This window comes from Cimex lectularius, unplaced genomic scaffold, assembly GCF_000648675.2.
Source record: "Cimex lectularius strain Harlan isolate CLEC.00 unplaced genomic scaffold, Clec_2.1 scaffold78, whole genome shotgun sequence".
Taxonomy (NCBI): domain Eukaryota; kingdom Metazoa; phylum Arthropoda; class Insecta; order Hemiptera; family Cimicidae; genus Cimex; species Cimex lectularius.
The window spans coordinates 1,515,914-1,533,554 of NW_019392658.1; the positions used below are offsets into that span (position 1 = coordinate 1,515,914).

Here is a 17,641-nt window from a genome sequence, read left to right on the forward strand (position 1 = left end):
ATGCTTGAATCAATCGTCAACAAGGTTCCTACACGCTTCAGGTCAATCACGCTTGATTCAATCGTTCAGCTCCAGCTTTTGATCAATCAGCTTGATTGTCTAGGGGCACTTTAAGGCTCCTTCTTTAAACCTGTGTTTGCTTTTCTTCAAACAATCTTTGTTATCTGCAACCACTTGGAAGCTTGGAAGGGTCTGTCGAAGAAGTATTCCTCTCATTTTTTCAGACACCGTTATAGTCATAAATTTTGTGATAGTTTCTCCTTAAATCTAGCGTTTATTTCTTTGTATTTCAGTAGACTGTTGGCACTCTCAAAAGCTTCCTTCCATAAATATGTGTAAAAGGGTGATAGATTTTGGGCAATGAATTTTGCCCCTGTCTTATCAGGCTTGAATGTTTGTAAATGCATTCCAGGGTTCTTTCAGTTCTAGAATAAAGTTTAAATTATAAGTTTAATGATTATTTGGAGACCGTGAGATGCGTTCTGGTGTGAAATAGGTTTTAGAAAAACATTTTCTTTCTCGTGCCACCGTTTCGATCTTTATTGAGATCATCTTCAGGGCATGGGATTTATAAACATTGTTTAAATTATACAAACGTAGGTTGCGAAAAAAAAATGAATTTATACAATGCTAGAAATTGTTGGTGTTCAAAATGGTGGGTAGCAAGTGGTGTAGGATTTTGTTTGGGTTGTTTGCTATATGTCGGTTTACTCTCTTATCCACATATGGGGATGTAATACCGATGATGTTGCCGGACAACTTAAATAAGTTTAATAAAGATTAAACTTCATTTCGTCAATATTTCAATAAAACGTGTACAACGGCTTTTTCAAACAGCTTGGTAGTTGAACTTGGAGAGAGGAGTGTAAATGGTGGTTTTGATATGAACTATTCATAATTTAAGTTTGTCCCTGATGAAGTGGAGTTTACTCAAGCTTTTCAAGTGTACTTACTTAAAAAAAAGTGGATTAAAGCATGAAATGTCATTCTCTGTCCTTCTCTGATTTGAAAGTTCGAAAGTCAAAAACGGTCGTTAGAGGGAGGTTATTTCCGTTGACCCATCCCGAATAGCAAAACCGGGGCCGATGATTGAAATTCAAAACAAATTCTGCCGCAGTCCTGGGGAAAAAATGGTAAAACGAAATTTCAACCTCGCGTCCCTAAACCCCGTTCGAAATTTATTTTGTATACCGGCCAAATTTGGGACCTCGATGAGAAAGTCGAGATCGGATTCTGCGGTGGCCGTGAATCGAACTGTAGACATCGACTTGCGGACTTGGACGTTATTCAATATCCAGTGTCTGTTTGAGGGTGAACCTCTGTAGATTTACGGTGTACGGTGACAGCAATACAACAAATAAAACAATAATTAAATTATTGTTATACATTTTTATTTGTCTGCTGAACATAATTCTGCACCGTGCATTTTCTCCTCACGGGTCTGATTCAGTTTTAAAGTTCCTAATTTGTTCTAAGTCCTAGTCATAAACAATGATCGCAGCGAATAACGAAGTAAAGTGAGTACTCTTTTTCTCTTAAGTTTCTCTTTCTCATATTGTACTTTTTTATTTTTTATTTTAAAAAGTTTCATTTTAAAATAAGAATGAACAGCAAATAGTTTTAGATAGTATACGCCAACGGTATTTGTCTGGCTTAGGGTTAACTCCTTACCTGGCGGACAAGTTATCCGTCGAGTTTAGGCCTGCATAAAAATCTTCACTCCAATTCTTTTTTATACATTTTTTATAATTTTTTTATTTATTTCTTCTTTTTTATTTTTTTTATTTTTTATTAACGTAAAATAAATTTTGTTTGTAAAATTTAAAATTAACCGTTAGTGATAACAAAATTTACTCGGTTAGGCCTGCACTAGGGATGCTAGAAGTCGTGTGTCATTTGTGTCAGGCTTCTTTTAACACTTGCTTCGATTTTCGTTGGACGGTCGAAAGACGGAAGACTCGCTGATAGTTGCTCGTGTACCGGGATAAATCTCCACAAAAGATCGAAATACCATCATTTGGCGTTTTGGTAAATCGTTTTTACCCGAGGGAAAGATGAATTGGTATGTTGCAGAGAAAGGTTTTTTTTTTCCATGTTGAGCTTTTATGAATTGATCTTTCTTACAGAATCATTTGAATTCCTTTGATTTTTGTGTATTATGAGATAATATTTGTCAGTGTTGTTTCAAACCTAACGATTAATCAATCCTTTTAAAAAGATAGTTCCTACTCACAGTAATAATTACTAGTAATACTACTTATTAGTAATTACTGTTAGTAGGAACTATCTTCTTAAAAGGATTGATCACCGCACTCACTCCACCATACATCATTTCTATTAACGACTAATCTGTAGTTGTGTCCATATGGAATCTTTAAATCATATTCCGAAACCTAGTGAAGTAGAGTGGAATCGATAAAAAAAATATTGACCTTCTAAACAAGCATTTTTCAGATTTTCTTACTCTTTGATGGACAGATTAAACTGTTGTGCTTAATTCATTACGAAAGAATAAAATGATTCATTACAAACAAATAAGAAGCCTTGTAACATGTAAACCTTTAGTTTGGTCGTTTTCAATCATTTTGGTCAAAGTTAAGCTGACCCAAATGATTGGGAACGTCCAAATTAAAGGTTCCTTACACGGCAGACCACAAGAGGAAATTTCACAATAATCATTGATGCTGCTTGAAAGCTTTGTAATGATTGTATTTACTCGCATGTTTTTTAGGATTTCTCATTGTAGTAATGAATCATTTTGCTACGGTCTGCCAGGTGAGGTACTTTTAGTTTGGTCGTTTCCGATCATTTTGGTCAGTCTAACCTTGCTGTGACCAAAACAACAAAGTTCCTTACACAGCAGACCACAAGAGGAAATTTCACAATAATCATTTGTACCACTTGAACACTTTCTAATGATTCTATTTACTCCATGTTACAAGATTTTTCATTTGTTGTAATGAATCATTTTTCAATGGTCTGCCAGGTTAGGAACCTGTAGTTTGGTCGTTTCCGACCATTTTGGTCAATCTATCCTTGACGTGACCAAAACAACAAAGTTCCTTACACGACAGACAAGAGGAAATCTCACAATAATCGTTTATCTGCTTGAAAACTTTCTAATGATAGTATTTACTCGTTTTTTAAGATTTTCCATTTGTTTAATGAATCATTATACTACTTTCTGCCAGGTGAGGAACCTGCAATTTGTTCGTTTTCGATCATTTTGGTCCTAACTACATAAATATTCATTATTCTTTCTTTTTGTCTATGGAATGCTGACGGTTTTGTATTGTGGTGCTCGCTTAGAAGCCTTACCTGACCTTAAAGACCTGTCCTGTGTTTACATCTTATATGAAAAAGAGCTGGCTTCGTCAGCTGTACGTGAACATGGCAACAGGGAGGTGGTCGGTACGAGAAATTTTCAGAAATTCTTCCTTACAGTAATAAAAAGTTAGAAAAGTGCTGTTCAACATAGGCTTCTATCGAGGCTTATGGGTGTTTATGAGAATAATTCATACTTGGATATAATCATCTTAATAAGCCTAAATATTAGACCTAATCTAAACATGAAATTAGACCCAGGGAATAGGTGTAAAGCTTGCCAGCACAGCATAATCCTATAAGTTTATGCATTTGAGTTAGTAAAATTATTCATAATCACCTGGGTTTGGACATACACTCAGTTTTACTATTACCGCTGCTTTTATGTAATCTGTAATAATTTTTAGCTAAGTGTAATTTTTGCTTTTATTATGTAAAGAGCTAGGAAATGCTCATTTGTGGTTTTCATGTGAATATGTTATTAATTAATCTCAGTGTATCTGGCCGTTTTTCTTTCATTCAGTCTCAAAAAAGAAAATGTTATCTTAACTTGTCAAATTATAAGTAACGTCACGTTATTTTACTATAATTGTAGATTTTAGCATGGAAGTTGATAGAAAAACATTTAACAAATAAAACAGTATGGGCCAGCTCCCCGTCTGCCGATAAAACCCTGTGAATGTACAGTGACATTATAAGCTATGGTTAATGGAAAATATCCTTTAACAAATTAAAATATTTCTGGTTATTTCCAACCATCTATTCGCACTGTACCTTTTGGTTAGATTTGGTACAGTTCAGTAGACTCACGTTATATGCGGGTGATACATACCAATCATCACTGCAGATAATAGGAAACATCTCGAATTTCAAGCTTTGAAGCATTTTCTTCTACCTACATACCAATCAGACACTATATCACGGGTTCCTATCGTAACAATGTTATGTTATATATTTCAGGGTTTTGTTTCATCCATTATATTTAGTGGTATTGACCAAATTACATCTTTCAATTAATTATTCTTTATATGTTAGGTCTTGGTTGAAATGAAAAAGTTAGTGTCACAAGCGGGATTCGACACGGGAAAACAATATGTATATGCATATTGTATACATCAATAGGTTACTCCTATGCACGACGTTGAAACAAATGAGAAAAAATTATTAGGGACCTAAAAAAGATAAAATTTATAAAAAAGATAAATTAAATTAATTTAATTAAATGGGATCGTCCTCACCTGATTGAGGATTGGCCATATAATGGCGGTTGGCACACGGGCACCTAGTTTTGGGCCGAAGTCCACACAAGTGCCCCTTATGCAGATAAAAGTTGCTCGATGTGTCCCACATAATAGAGGCGTGTCATGCCTTGGCTCCATACAGAGAGCGTGTAAGCACGTCGCCGGATTTAAGAATGGTTCTCAGACACAGTAGTGAGTTTTGGGGTACCCTGTTCTACTTTTTAGGGGAATTAGGAATTTTTTATTGTACATAGCCATCAAAATATGTGTTTTATATGAGTAAGTGTATTTATTAGAGTAAATGGGGAGGGGCTGATAGTGAAGTAGCATCCCCATCACCCTTCAAGCTGTGTACATGACTTGGGTCAATGGCGGAATATTTATAAAAGTACCCCATTGACCCCAATTAGATTAGTTTGTTATTGTATGCAGGTCAATGGAGGAATATTGAGTACTCCATCTACCAAATAGAATGAGTGCAGTGTATATAGGTATGAATGTATTTTTGTGTGAAAGCATATTAAATCACATTTTGTCTATCAACTTTTGGGCTAATCGAAACATTTCTCCAAATTTTTCTGTTCTTCATTCCTGTTTTTCTTCTATTTTATCCTATTCTTCATTAGCAAATTCTCAACCGCAGTTAATGAGAGTCTACTGTATTTCATATAATTCACTTCTGTGAATGTCTAGGTGAAAACATAGTATGAATAAGCAGATCGAACTGCAGAGTAAAATTGCATTTATAAAAGAAATTTCAGGGAACACAAATGTTTTGCAAACCAAGCACAATCATATAATCAAATTTGTTTCTTATCTTTTGGATTGAGTTTCAAAAAGATTTGGTTTACAATGAAACGATTCAATTGTTTATTTTATGCTTTCCTTTCTTAATCGCCAACTTGGATTGTGAATCAGTGAATGAAATAAGCTTAATAGAAATCTAAAGCGAAAAACATTTTTTCTCACATTTTTATCCTCTTCCAATTCTTGATTACTTGGCAAAAATTAGTTTCAATATATTTAAATTATTAAATAAAGTTCTGTGAATCATGATGCATGGGTTTTATGTTAATTAAGTCATAATAAATAAAAATAATTGGTATTTAATTTAACATTTTTTTACTTTTGATTTGAATTTTTTCAATCTCCAGTGACTCACTCTGTTGCACAGTTTCTGTTAATAAGTTTTTTTTTTGGGGGGGGGGGACACAACATGTGAAATGACTGGAAAAATTACAAAAGCACTTAAAAATATCCTGGCAACCATACAATTTTGTATTTAAAAAAATAAAAATAAAAATAAAAAAGGAACTATCTTTTTGTCTAAACATTTACTTATTTTAACTGAAGAAGCACTCAATTTCATTTGATCTAAAAAGTTGGTTTTCCATGAATTTGGTGATGTACATAACATTATTTACTGTTTATAGTTATTTAAAAAAATATTTTTTATTTTTTGCTAATTCATTTGGGGTAAGCTAGATATAAAGTTTCAATTTTAAGTGCCATTTTTGCATATTATTATGTGTTATGTTTCTGTTTTGTTGTTGACTTTCAGTATCCTGTATGCAATCTTCATATACCAGGTAACCAGAAAAGTTCATGTAGTTTTTCATTTTTTTCATTATCATTTTAATATCGTTAATCAAAATTTCTATTTATGCAGGAGGTTTAGATGTTTACAGTACGTAATAACAAGAGGATGATGTGTCAGTTCATCTTTATGTACTGTCTTGACAGTACTTTCTCGTGGCTTAAAACCCATTATCCACGCATGCTTATTGTATGAATTTTAGCACGGTGCTAGGGTGGCTGAGGCAGCTTGTAAAATTTACACGGCATTTGATGATAATAAATGAACGCTCTGTCCAAAGTGATTTAAAACGTTTACTTCAAGTAATGAGGGAATTGAACATGAACCACAATTTGGTAGACTTTCTGTTTTGAACGATGACAAACTGAGGGAAGCTATCGAACTTCATTCGAGTCAAATATGTCAGGAGCTTGCCAAAGTGTTCAGCATAAGGGATGAAACAATTCACTCTAGCTTCTATATATTTGGGAAGACATGGAAGTTGAGCAAATGGATTACTTATAAATTGATTGACAATAACAGTCTTCGTCTAAACGTTTGCACTGCACAAAGTAAAGAAGTTTTATGACTGGATTGTCCCATTCGTCAAAAATGGATCCTTACAGGAGGTAACACCAGGAAGTCGTACCATGTGCTGTCGCCAAGTAACCCTCTCCCATTGATGAAAAAATCAAATATTCACCAACAAATATTGGGTGGGTTGGGGTAAACGTTTTGAACCACTTTTGAGAAATGTGCTCATTTATTGTTTCATCACCGAACACTGCAAATTTTAAGAGCTACCTCGGTTGCCCTATTACTGAGGTAAAGTTCATACAATAAGCACACATGAATTATGGGTTTTGAAGCCATCACAAAGAAAATGTTTTATAATTTATAGTGAACTGTTCAAGACACTTTTTCTTTATGAAATGACGCATTATCCTCTTGATAATACCTGATATAAACATCTAATCCTCCTATGTAACTAGAAATGTTGATTAACGGTATTAAAAATGTAACAAAATGAAAACCGCACAAACTTTTATGGTAATATGTCATGTGCTTTAGTGTTACTAGTCTGTTCCAATAATATCAAATCAACATTTTTGCAGATGTGGGTGTTTCATAAAATGCAAGCTAAAGTTGAATCAGTTGTTTATTTAAAAGATATTGGATAATTTCCAATAGTTAGTTGTTTTCTGTTTCCATAGTGATAGTTATTTTAGTGGAATAGTGACTTTTTCTAATGCACATTTGTTCATCATAAAGTTTTTGTTGTGGTCTTCAATTATAGGTATGTTAGCAACTTATTCTATTAAGTGAGATGCCTGTTAACCATAGTATCATGGATGTTTGGTTGTTTCAAAATGTTTTAATAACAATCGCAAAATATGACTGATGTTGGTCCATTTCTCGGCAATTTTAATTATTTAGTAATTAATCAAAATAAAGCATATGATTTTGTCATTAACGATCATCCTGGCCTGCCAGTCCTCGGGGCGTTGGTCTCTCAAACAGGAAAGGAAGGGTGGAATGGGGGGGGACAGTTTAGTGCCAGCAGTTCCTCGCATATATTAGCTGGTTATACAAACATTATATTTTTGTTATGTACATCAATCATTTGTTGCCAACATTAAATGTAATAAATTTAATCTAATAAAATATGGCTTTATTTCAGTTTACGTGCCGAAATGAATGAATGTGAAATGAACAATGTATACGCTAGAAGATTAATGTATCAACAACAAAAGGGAAAATCCTTTGTAATTCACAAATACATGAACACATCTCAAAATGATGAAGAAAAAGTGGATCCTCCCACTCCAGCCCCAGATGCTGAAAATGAAGTGGAGAATGCTGGGACCATTAAGAAATTGTCTTATTCAACGTTTGATCAAGGAAATTATGTAGACTTTTACTTGAAAACTTTATCTGATAATGTTAATACAGCCCAACCGTCAACATCTGCAGAGGTTGAAAACCTGGAGGCCAATTCTGAAGTACTTGAAAATCCTGTGAGGAGTCCAGCACCACCTTCTGTAAGTGTCCAATTGATTTATTGCCCTTTAGAAAAATATTGCAAGATTTGGATAGTTCATATATCATATTAATAATATAATGTATGTGTTCAGGAATGCCTGTCAACCACAACTAAATATCTTGAAGGATTCACACCTCCTCAGCTCTCAGATAGATACATACCCTCTCGATTAAGTTCAAGTTGGCAAACGAGATTTGCCATGTTGCCTGTTAGTATCAATTAAATGCTACTGTATGCATTGTAATAAAAACAAATTCCATAAAATTTTTAACATTTTAGGACAATAAATGTACCAGTACAAAAATACGGAAAAACAAAGACAATTGTGGGAATTCATCTGGAGGTGAAAATTGTAAAGATGGAGTGGCTTACTCGAGTCTCCTGCGAAATGAAATTCTTGGTGCTAACATTGACGGTTTTAAACCTCAGCATGAAGAAAAACGGGTTGTTTTACAAGCTGAGAAAAATAATCTGTTTCAAGTATGTATTACTTTAAATTATTAATAATTCTAATTGTAATAATTTTTTTATTATTCTACACTGCCACTAAATTTTGTTTCAGTTCACTACACCGCCCATTCCAGAAGTAAATATAGAATCAACAGCTCCATATTCATTATCACCAGTAAGCCCTAGCAGCCAGAAATTGTTACGCTCTCCAAGGAAACCAACTAGAAAAATTTCTAGAATCCCGTTTAAAGTAAGACGATTTTTAACTATTTATTCTCTTTTTTATCAAAACAAAAATTATATATAAATTATATATTATAAAGGCAATACTCTTAACTCACCGAGTCGAGTTTGTTTTTTGTTTGATAGTATGTCTTGATTTTAATGTTGCAAATGATGCTTATGAATCACAATTTATTTGTGCATTAATGAGATTTCTGTTCATTAAAAATCCCTTTACTTCACAAAAACCACTTTTTGTTCTACTTGCAGGTTTTAGATGCACCAGAACTTCAGGATGATTTTTATCTGAATTTAGTTGATTGGTCATCACAAAACGTTCTGAGCGTTGGGTTAGGGAGTTGTGTTTATTTATGGTCAGCTTGTACAAGCCAGGTAACAAGACTTTGTGACCTATCTACAGATGCAAATTCAATCACATCGGTCTCATGGAATGACAGAGTATGAAGTAGATTATAATACTTTCCAAACAAGAACCAATTTTTATGCTACCATTACAGGGAAGTCTTGTTGCTGTTGGTACACATCATGGATATGTTCAAATTTGGGATGTTGCTGTAAGCAAATTGATAACTAAGTTCGTTGGACACTCAGCCCGTGTTGGTGCTTTGGCATGGAATGGAGAAATGTTGTCTTCCGGCAGTCGTGATAGAATGATTCTGCAACGAGATATAAGAATGTTTGGAAATAATCCAGAAAGAAGACTGCCAGGACATAGACAAGAGGTTGATAAAACAATTATTATTTTAATTATTTAAATAATGGAATCAATTGATTGCTTATTAACTTGTTTTGACATTTAAAGATCGACTCAGCAAGGCTCTCTGGTACATAGCTATTTTCAAATTAGCATCTGTTTTTTCCCCCTGCCATCTTTATGTGTATTCAATTACAACAGTACAAACAGTAAAATTCAATAAAATAATTGCAACGTATTTATATAAAGAAAATAAAAATCATGCCTTAATACAAAATAAAAATGAGAATATAGGTACCCTAGAGAAATATCTGTTTAATGGCTTGCATCAAAATCTGAATAAAAATCTATTAAAGGGGATGGTTGAGGGGAGTTCACTATAAATTTAGCCTTTAGATATGTAATAAATTGTTATATAAAATGAAAAATTACAAAAAATGTGTTAGTTTATAAGCACACAAGTGGGGGAAGGTTAATTGAATAATTAAATGATTAAATTAATTTACGTTAAAACAGACTCACCTATGACGCTAAAGAAGCAAGATTTGATTTTAAAAGCATTTTTTTTCTTAATTTACTTTGTAATACAGTAGAAATAAGTCATTTGGGGCCAATGTATAGAAAAGGATTTAACATAATTTAGGCTGTGGATACTTTTCCTATTCCTAAATTTATCAATGTAATAACCCCCTGTATGGAAAAATTCATGAAGCGTCCTGTAAATAAAAAGGTTATGCAATGGCAAGAGTTTATGGTAAAAAAACAATAAAGGTAGGAGGGTTCCTCTTTACATACATCAGTGAAACATGGTTTTCAAAACTTTTTAAAAGAGTTTTTATACAGTTAGTTGTATTTTTCTATTGGGACTATGTCAATGCACTTGATACAATTGGTTACATCATTTGTATAACTTATTTTAAGTTTTACCTTTTCAATTGGATTATAGTGAAGCACATAAATTTTCACTTTGCACTTAACGATAGATAGTTATAATGAAAACTAGTCTAAAAATACTTATATCATGGATTATTTCTTCTAGGTCCATTCAATTATTACCCGAATATTTGGCGGATATGCCATCAGCAAAAGCTGTTAGGGAACCCTGGTATTTTCTACCCTTCATAAAAAATATTGAATCATGGATAAATAATGTAATGCGTCCGGTGGGGGACCACAGTATTTGAGTGGTTAACCTGATAGACTGTCTGCTTGTAGAACTCACGGTCATAGGTTCGATTCCCACCATTGCCCCAGGCCTGTTTTTCAAGCACCCTCCCCTCCCCCCACCAAAAAAAAATACACAGCATCTTACATCCGCTAATATGCAAGTTCATAAGGCAATTAAAAAAGTCTCTTATTCTACCTAATTTAACCCAACCCCCATGCACATCTGAACCGTGGTTTTTACTCGTTCTATTGTTCTATTTATTAACTATTGTTATTACTTCTTCCTCAGGTGTGTGGTCTTAAATGGTCACCTGATAATCAACATTTGGCTTCAGGAGGAAATGACAACAGATTGTATGTTTGGAATATGCATTCATTAGTTCCAGTACAAACTTACACTGAGCATGTAGCCGCTGTCAAAGGTACTTTTTGATTATTACAATTCAATAGAATCTGTGTTATATAATATAAAAAATATATCATATTTTTTTGTCAACTTGATTTCATATAATTCTAAAACTACATTTGTATTTTGCTTTATTATGTGATGTATTATTTATATACAAATTACCCAATTGAGTTGAAATTTTTAGCTATTGCATGGTCTCCACATCATCATGGTTTACTTGCTAGTGGAGGTGGTACTGCAGATCGTTGTATAAGATTTTGGAATACTCTGACAGGGCAACCAATGCAATGTGTAGATACTGGTTCACAAGTTTGCAATTTAGCATGGTCAAAACATTCCTCTGAATTGGTAAATTGACATCAATTTAGTTTTGGTTAAGTTCATAATTTAGATTTAATTCACTTGACGCTGGTGATTTTTTTCTCAGGTGAGCACTCACGGCTACTCACAGAACCAAATTTTAGTTTGGAAATATCCGACATTGTCACAAGTCGCAAAGTTAACTGGCCACTCCTACAGAGTTTTGTATCTTGCTATGTCACCAGACGGGGAAGCTATAGTGACTGGAGCAGGGGATGAGACTTTGCGTTTTTGGAATGTGTTTTCTAAAGTTCGTTCCCAAAGGGTAAGTCTAACGCAATATTATGTAAATATCACGTCTTTATAATGCTATTTTCTTATTTTCAGGAGTGCAAGTCAGTATTAAATCTTTTTGGCAATATTCGATAAAATTATACTGTGAATATAATTCAAATATATATTTTTGTATCAAATTTTATTTATTGTTTAGAAATTATTATTTCTTCATACATTTAGGTTACCATTATCAGTTTTAGTAAACAGCTTTAATATTATTTATGTTATGAATAGAAGATCATATGGTTTTTTTATTAAGAATGCAGACCGTTTTGTATGAAGATTTAAATATACAAAGAATATCATTAAATGAATAATCTACATATATATTTAATTTATATATTAGATAAAATTCTGTTTTTTACCTCGTTTAGTATTGATACATTAATTTTGGTTTTTCTCACTTTTATAGATTTTTTTTTTAAACAAAATTCTAATTTAAATTTGTGTAGTTCAAAACTATCATCTCATTTAATGTAATATATTTTGCAAATGTGTAATGTATACTGTTAAAAAGTAACTGGTGTTTGCATTATCTTTTTGATAATGGATGTTTTTGGTGTGATTAAAAATAAAATTATTTCTGTTTTATAAAATTGTTTTATTATGATAATAATATTAAATCCTACATATTGTTAATATATATAAAATTTACAGTTATGTAGTTCTGTGTTTACTACTATATATTGTTTTTCTTATAAAAAGTTTAAAAAATTCAATTTGAAGCAACACAAAAAACAATCAATTGGATATTCCTCTTCAAAAATAAATGATATTCGATGAAACTGATTCGTTAAAACTTATTTAAATATGTACATTCCGGGGGGTGTTGCTGCAACATTGAGGCATTGACACGGCACTTATCATTGTAAGGGGAAGTTCCCAGGTACAAATGCAAAGCTGTATTTTTTAAAAATTGTTCTTGCTCATTTGGGGTTTTGGTTAATAATAATATATGTTTACTTGTAGAAATTTTATATTGTTACAATTTTTTTAGTAGTTTTTTTTTTTAAAGATAGCCAGAGTTTAGAATGTTGGATGAAGTCAGAATTGGGAGAAACAAAATGTTTCCATCCAGCTCAAACTTAAACTTTTACTCCTTGGGGTAGTTGCTAGTTGGGATTGGACCCAACAACACTCAGCGGTGGGGTTCTAACGACTCGGCCACACTGGTTCCTCAGTATTTTGTTATTTGTTTGATTATAACATCCTTACCAAGAGCAACACCAAAATTGATTTTTAATAAAGGTGGTGTTAAATGTGGGATAAATGTCTGCAATGATTTAGGCATTCCACAGTGCTCGTTGTAATCTAAAGGTCCTGGGTTCGAATTCAGTGGCCCTGATTATGAACCGGACAACAGGCCACCCTTAATATTTTTAACTATCTATTAGACAATCCTTTATTAATTAACTTACAATATTTTGTCTGTTTTAAAGGATTAGAGGTAAATAAAACAGATAAAATCTCCCACTTGTGTTTACAATTGGATTTTGTAAATAAACCTTTGAATAGTCAGTCTCTTTGTTGGTTTTTATTATTATTATTTTTTTATTATTACGCATGACAACGCAAGGTTCCACACAGCTCGTTGGTGATTACTTGGAATGGGCTTCAATTCTATGTTTGGAGTGGCCATCCTGTCATACTGACTTAAACCCTATCAAACACCTTTATAATAAGTTGTCGAAGGGGGTAAAAAGTTGCCCAGTGATGCCAGAGAATAAGGTTTAATGTGATTTTCAAAGTATTATGTTTACACATCCCCCCTAGTTACCTGTACTAAGAGTAGTTCTACCTCATATAGAACTTTTAGAGGTTATCATGTGGTCTGAAGAGTGACGAACCTGTAATTTGGTCATTATCATTTTATTCCACTTACCCTTGTTCATTTGATAATGCAGTTTCAGCATTTCGCTCTTTGGTGTTGCGCCTCGAGTTTAATTTTTCACAAAAAAAAAAAAAAAAAAAAAAAAAATCCACAAACTGTACAAGTTGAGGGTTGAGTAACTGCTGTTACAAACCATCGTAGTTTAAAAAAAAATATCTGTGAAAGGGTTGAGAGTCAGGCCATGGACATACGAGTAGTGAATCACCCTGTATATATTTAATGAATAATCTAATGTTTCAAAAATTAAAATTATACAAGACTTTAAGTCCTGGTATAAAATCACTGTTAATTACAAATATATCGGAAAACAATTAAATATGAATGTAATTGAGAGGAGCCATAAGAATATACCAATTGATGACAAAAAATTTTTATTATTATTTTTATTTATTTTTGAATTAGTGAGGAGTGGTCAGGTTAGATGTGTGTCAGAAAAACAACTTTTTCATTCAATTACGACATTTTGACCTTTATTCGCGCCATCTTCAAGGCCTGGCGAAACATACAAACATGTATTAATTGATTAATAAAAAGAAAGTAGATGACTTTTTTTTTTTTTTTTTTTTTTTTAATGTTCTCAACAAAGATTGTGTGAATGGCATAGTCAGATTATTTGGAGAAGACACTCCTTCCCAACTGGTTGAGGTTTAATATAAATATATGATGTTGTTTTTCATTCAATTACAGACATTTTGACCTTTATTCGCGCCATCTTCAAGGCCTGGCGAAACATACAAACATGTATTAATTGATTAATAAAAAGAAAGTAGATGACTTTTTTTTTTTTTTTTTTTTTTTAATGTTCTCAACAAAGATTGTGTGAATGGCATAGTCAGATTATTTGGAGAAGACACTCCTTCCCAACTGGTTGAGGTTTAATATAAATATATGATGTTGACCCCTGTTGTTGTTTAATTTTTTATTTTTATATTATTTATTCCTTCTGTGGTGTAATTCTTATGGCAATGCAGCGATGGAAAATTTTTAATTTATAAACAAATAACATGTCTTTTTGATCAATCTTCCACACTTTATGATTCAAACACTGGAACAAACATTGACTCTTTAATAGCAATCAAATGCTTGCTATTTGCTGCCTTGATAAACATTTTTCTCAATCATTTTTAAGTAACATCGATTCCTTTCCATTATTTTAGGTCTTTTTTTTCAATTGTTACTATTATATCAAATGGAATATCAATTTATGCACAAAGAAGCAGTTAAATTATTTTAAGAGGTGTTTTGTACTCAAAATAAGACTTTTTCATTTAAGCTTCACCATTTTCAAGCTTTTCATTCTTTTAGAAAATTTTAAGGCAATTATTTCTACACATAAATAATCTCGGTATGCTCTGGGTGACAAAACCAATTCAATTATTATCTGCCAGCTTTCGACCTATTTAAGGTCTATCAGAGCAAAACAATCGTAAATATGTCTACAGATTGACATAATTAAGTTTTTAATAGATGGTTTAACATTTCGTTGAAGGGTCCCAACATTGTCAATTATTTTTAAACCTTTTCTTAGGAGTGCTTAACGTCCAACTACCCGTTTTGTGTCTTACTGTCTTGGACGAGGGGTCAAACCATTTACAATACCTTTTACATTAATATTACCAATTAAAACTACTAACTAGAATTTAAACCGCTAGTGTGGTAAATATGAGCCGGGTGCTCTAACCATTCAGCCATCACGGTACCCACCTTTCTCATTGCATAAATATATATTATATATATATTACACAGGGTGGGTGACCAAGACCCGGATGGTTAAATGCCTGGGAAGACTCGTACCCCATCCCGGTCGGCTCACGTGTCCTGCATAAACCTCTTGGACCTGTTCACAAACCCCAAGATTTTGGACCATTTTATTTCGGGCAGTTATTTGGTGATGTCCGCTCCTTCAAAGATTTCAAATTGAGACCTAGCATACCTATAACACTGCAAGGTAGTGCCTTGCTGTTTCTTCTTTTATTTTGCAAAAACAGCAAAAAGGATCTGGTAGAATACCCATCAGCCTCCTAATTCCCTTCCTTGTGATAGAGAATAGCCGTTTTGATTCTGTTGGTTTGATCACCTTAACAAACTCTTTCGATTGCCTGTGTCTGGGGTCATTGCATAAATAAATAAGAACCAGTAACAAATGTAAACTGGGGATTAAACCCTAAAATGACCGTATGGCTAAACACCAACTTCTTAAGACCTATGCTGAAATATGGGTCGGTGGTTTGGTGGATCATGACTTTATAGGCCAAAGCAATTAGGCTATGGGGACCGCGGTAGCCGAGTGGTTAGCATGAGAGACTCTCACGCCGCGGTCGTGGGTTCGATTCCCGCCGCGGTCGTGGGTTCGATTCCCACCGTTGCCCCTGGCCCTTTTTTCCCAATAACCCCCCAAATTTGAANAAAAAAAAAAAAAAAAAAAAAAAAAAAAAAAAAAAAAAAAAAAAAAAAAAAAAAAAAAAAAAAAAAAAAAAATTAGGCTATCAAATGGCACCCCAAATGCCTTAGTGTCACTGACATGAGTACAACGCCAACTGTGTCCTTGGAGGTGTTGTTGAACTTTCCACCACTCCATTTTAATCCAAGAAGGCATAGTACCAGCTTATAGGCTCATAAATGGACAACCATCTGCAAGGATAGGCCACATAGAAATAATGGAAACTGAGAGAGGAGAAACAGGCAGATGCCATATTAGGCATGCCAATCAATGCCATTACTCCGAAGTATAACTTTACCAAAAAGTACATGGTACTAATACCCGAACTGGAAGAGTGGGTCAAAAGAACACTTCTAAAGGCAAATTCCTTCCTACTGGCACACTGACGGCTCAAAAAACCGATTAGGTCAAGGGAGCTGGAGCCTTCAGGATGAATATGAAGACTGAACTGACTTTAAACTTAGGTAAATACGCTTAGCAATTGAACACTGCACCAAACAAATTAAAAAAGGGCTAGGACGTGAAGAGATTCATGTAAGGGCTATCCTCAAGACTTACAAACGAATTACTGGAAAGTAACCACAGCAGAACAAAGATTCTTGTTGGATCTGAAGGCCTATCCCCTACCTCCTGTTCAGCTTTTTAGAGGACGTGGTTTGTTTTTATTGCTTATAGATCTGTTTTGTTTTGTCTGAGTGTATTTATTAATGGAGCGGTGAGGAGCTGTTGGTGAAATATAGCATCACCATCGCCCCTCCAGCAGTGAGAGTTTAGGGCCGATGGTGGAATATTTATAAAAGAATCTCATCAACTCTAATTTAGATCAATTGATTTATATTTAGAACGATGGAAGAATATCAAGTACTCCACCGACTAATCAGAATGAGTGCAATGTACATAGATCTGAATGTATTTATTTGTGCAGCTGTATTATAAAACTTAGTTAGTTTTTGGCTAGATTATATTTTTCATTCGTCGAGGCTTAAATGACCTAGTTTTCGAAAGCTTCTGTTGGAGTCGAACCCTGTTGGTTAGGAAGCGATGATTGCCTTGGCATCTGGCTTAAGGAGAAACTAACTACCTAAGAACTCCCCTGAGGTATAGTACAGTCAGCACCTCGGAAAACCCTTCTGAGAGAAAGTATAATAGAAATAATTGGTAACTGGTGTTAAACACAATCAGCTTTAAACTCCACTTTGACCTGTGCAGTTTTAGTTTTAAAATATTTTAGTGTTAGATGTATTGACCACTGTTTCACTCACGAATAAGCTGGATCTTGGTATTATCTGGACGAAGAAACAAATTCAATTGTTACTCCCTAAACTTCTGACCTATTTTAAGGTCAACATCAGGGCAATACAGTCTTAAATACGGTCTTCAACGAAATTTGAAACCATCCATTAAAAACTTAACTATGTCAATGTGTAGACATGTTTATCCCAGATTATCTTAAGAAGGGTTGAAAGCTTGTCGGTACAGTATAAAGTGTTTTTTCGACCAAAATTCAAAATATTTGTGTTTAATAT

The 17,641-nt window shown here is 33.5% G+C and overlaps 1 protein-coding gene across 3 annotated transcripts; it reads left to right on the forward strand.

Annotated features, from left to right (window-relative positions):
* Positions 1–1,277: 1,277 nt before the first annotated feature.
* LOC106663362 (fizzy-related protein homolog) lies at positions 1,278–12,298 on the forward strand. Of its 3 annotated transcripts, none has more exons than XM_014388167.2 (11): positions 1,278–1,517; positions 7,823–8,183; positions 8,277–8,393; positions 8,465–8,665; positions 8,748–8,885; positions 9,128–9,316; positions 9,376–9,600; positions 11,029–11,161; positions 11,333–11,496; positions 11,576–11,773; positions 11,836–12,298. In XM_014388167.2, the coding sequence occupies exons 1-11, from the start codon at positions 1,492–1,494 to the stop codon at positions 11,875–11,877; spliced, it is 1,794 nt and encodes a 597-aa protein (XP_014243653.1). In that variant the 5' UTR covers positions 1,278–1,491; the 3' UTR covers positions 11,878–12,298. The 3 variants fall into 3 exon arrangements, with proteins under 3 accessions (XP_014243653.1, XP_014243654.1, XP_014243655.1); XM_014388168.2 differs by lacking the exon at positions 1,278–1,517 and adding an exon at positions 1,905–2,062; XM_014388169.2 differs by lacking the exon at positions 1,278–1,517 and adding an exon at positions 7,421–7,438.
* The last annotated feature ends 5,343 nt before the right edge of the window (positions 12,299–17,641 follow it).

Coding starts and splice junctions, on each gene's coding strand:
- LOC106663362 (XM_014388167.2), top strand. CDS start 1,492: ATGATCGCAGCGAATAACGAAGTAAA. Junction 1,518..7,822: donor GCAGCGAATAACGAAGTAAA/GTGAGTACTCTT, acceptor GCTTTATTTCAG/TTTACGTGCCGAAATGAATG. Junction 8,666..8,747: donor AGAAAAATAATCTGTTTCAA/GTATGTATTACT, acceptor ATTTTGTTTCAG/TTCACTACACCGCCCATTCC.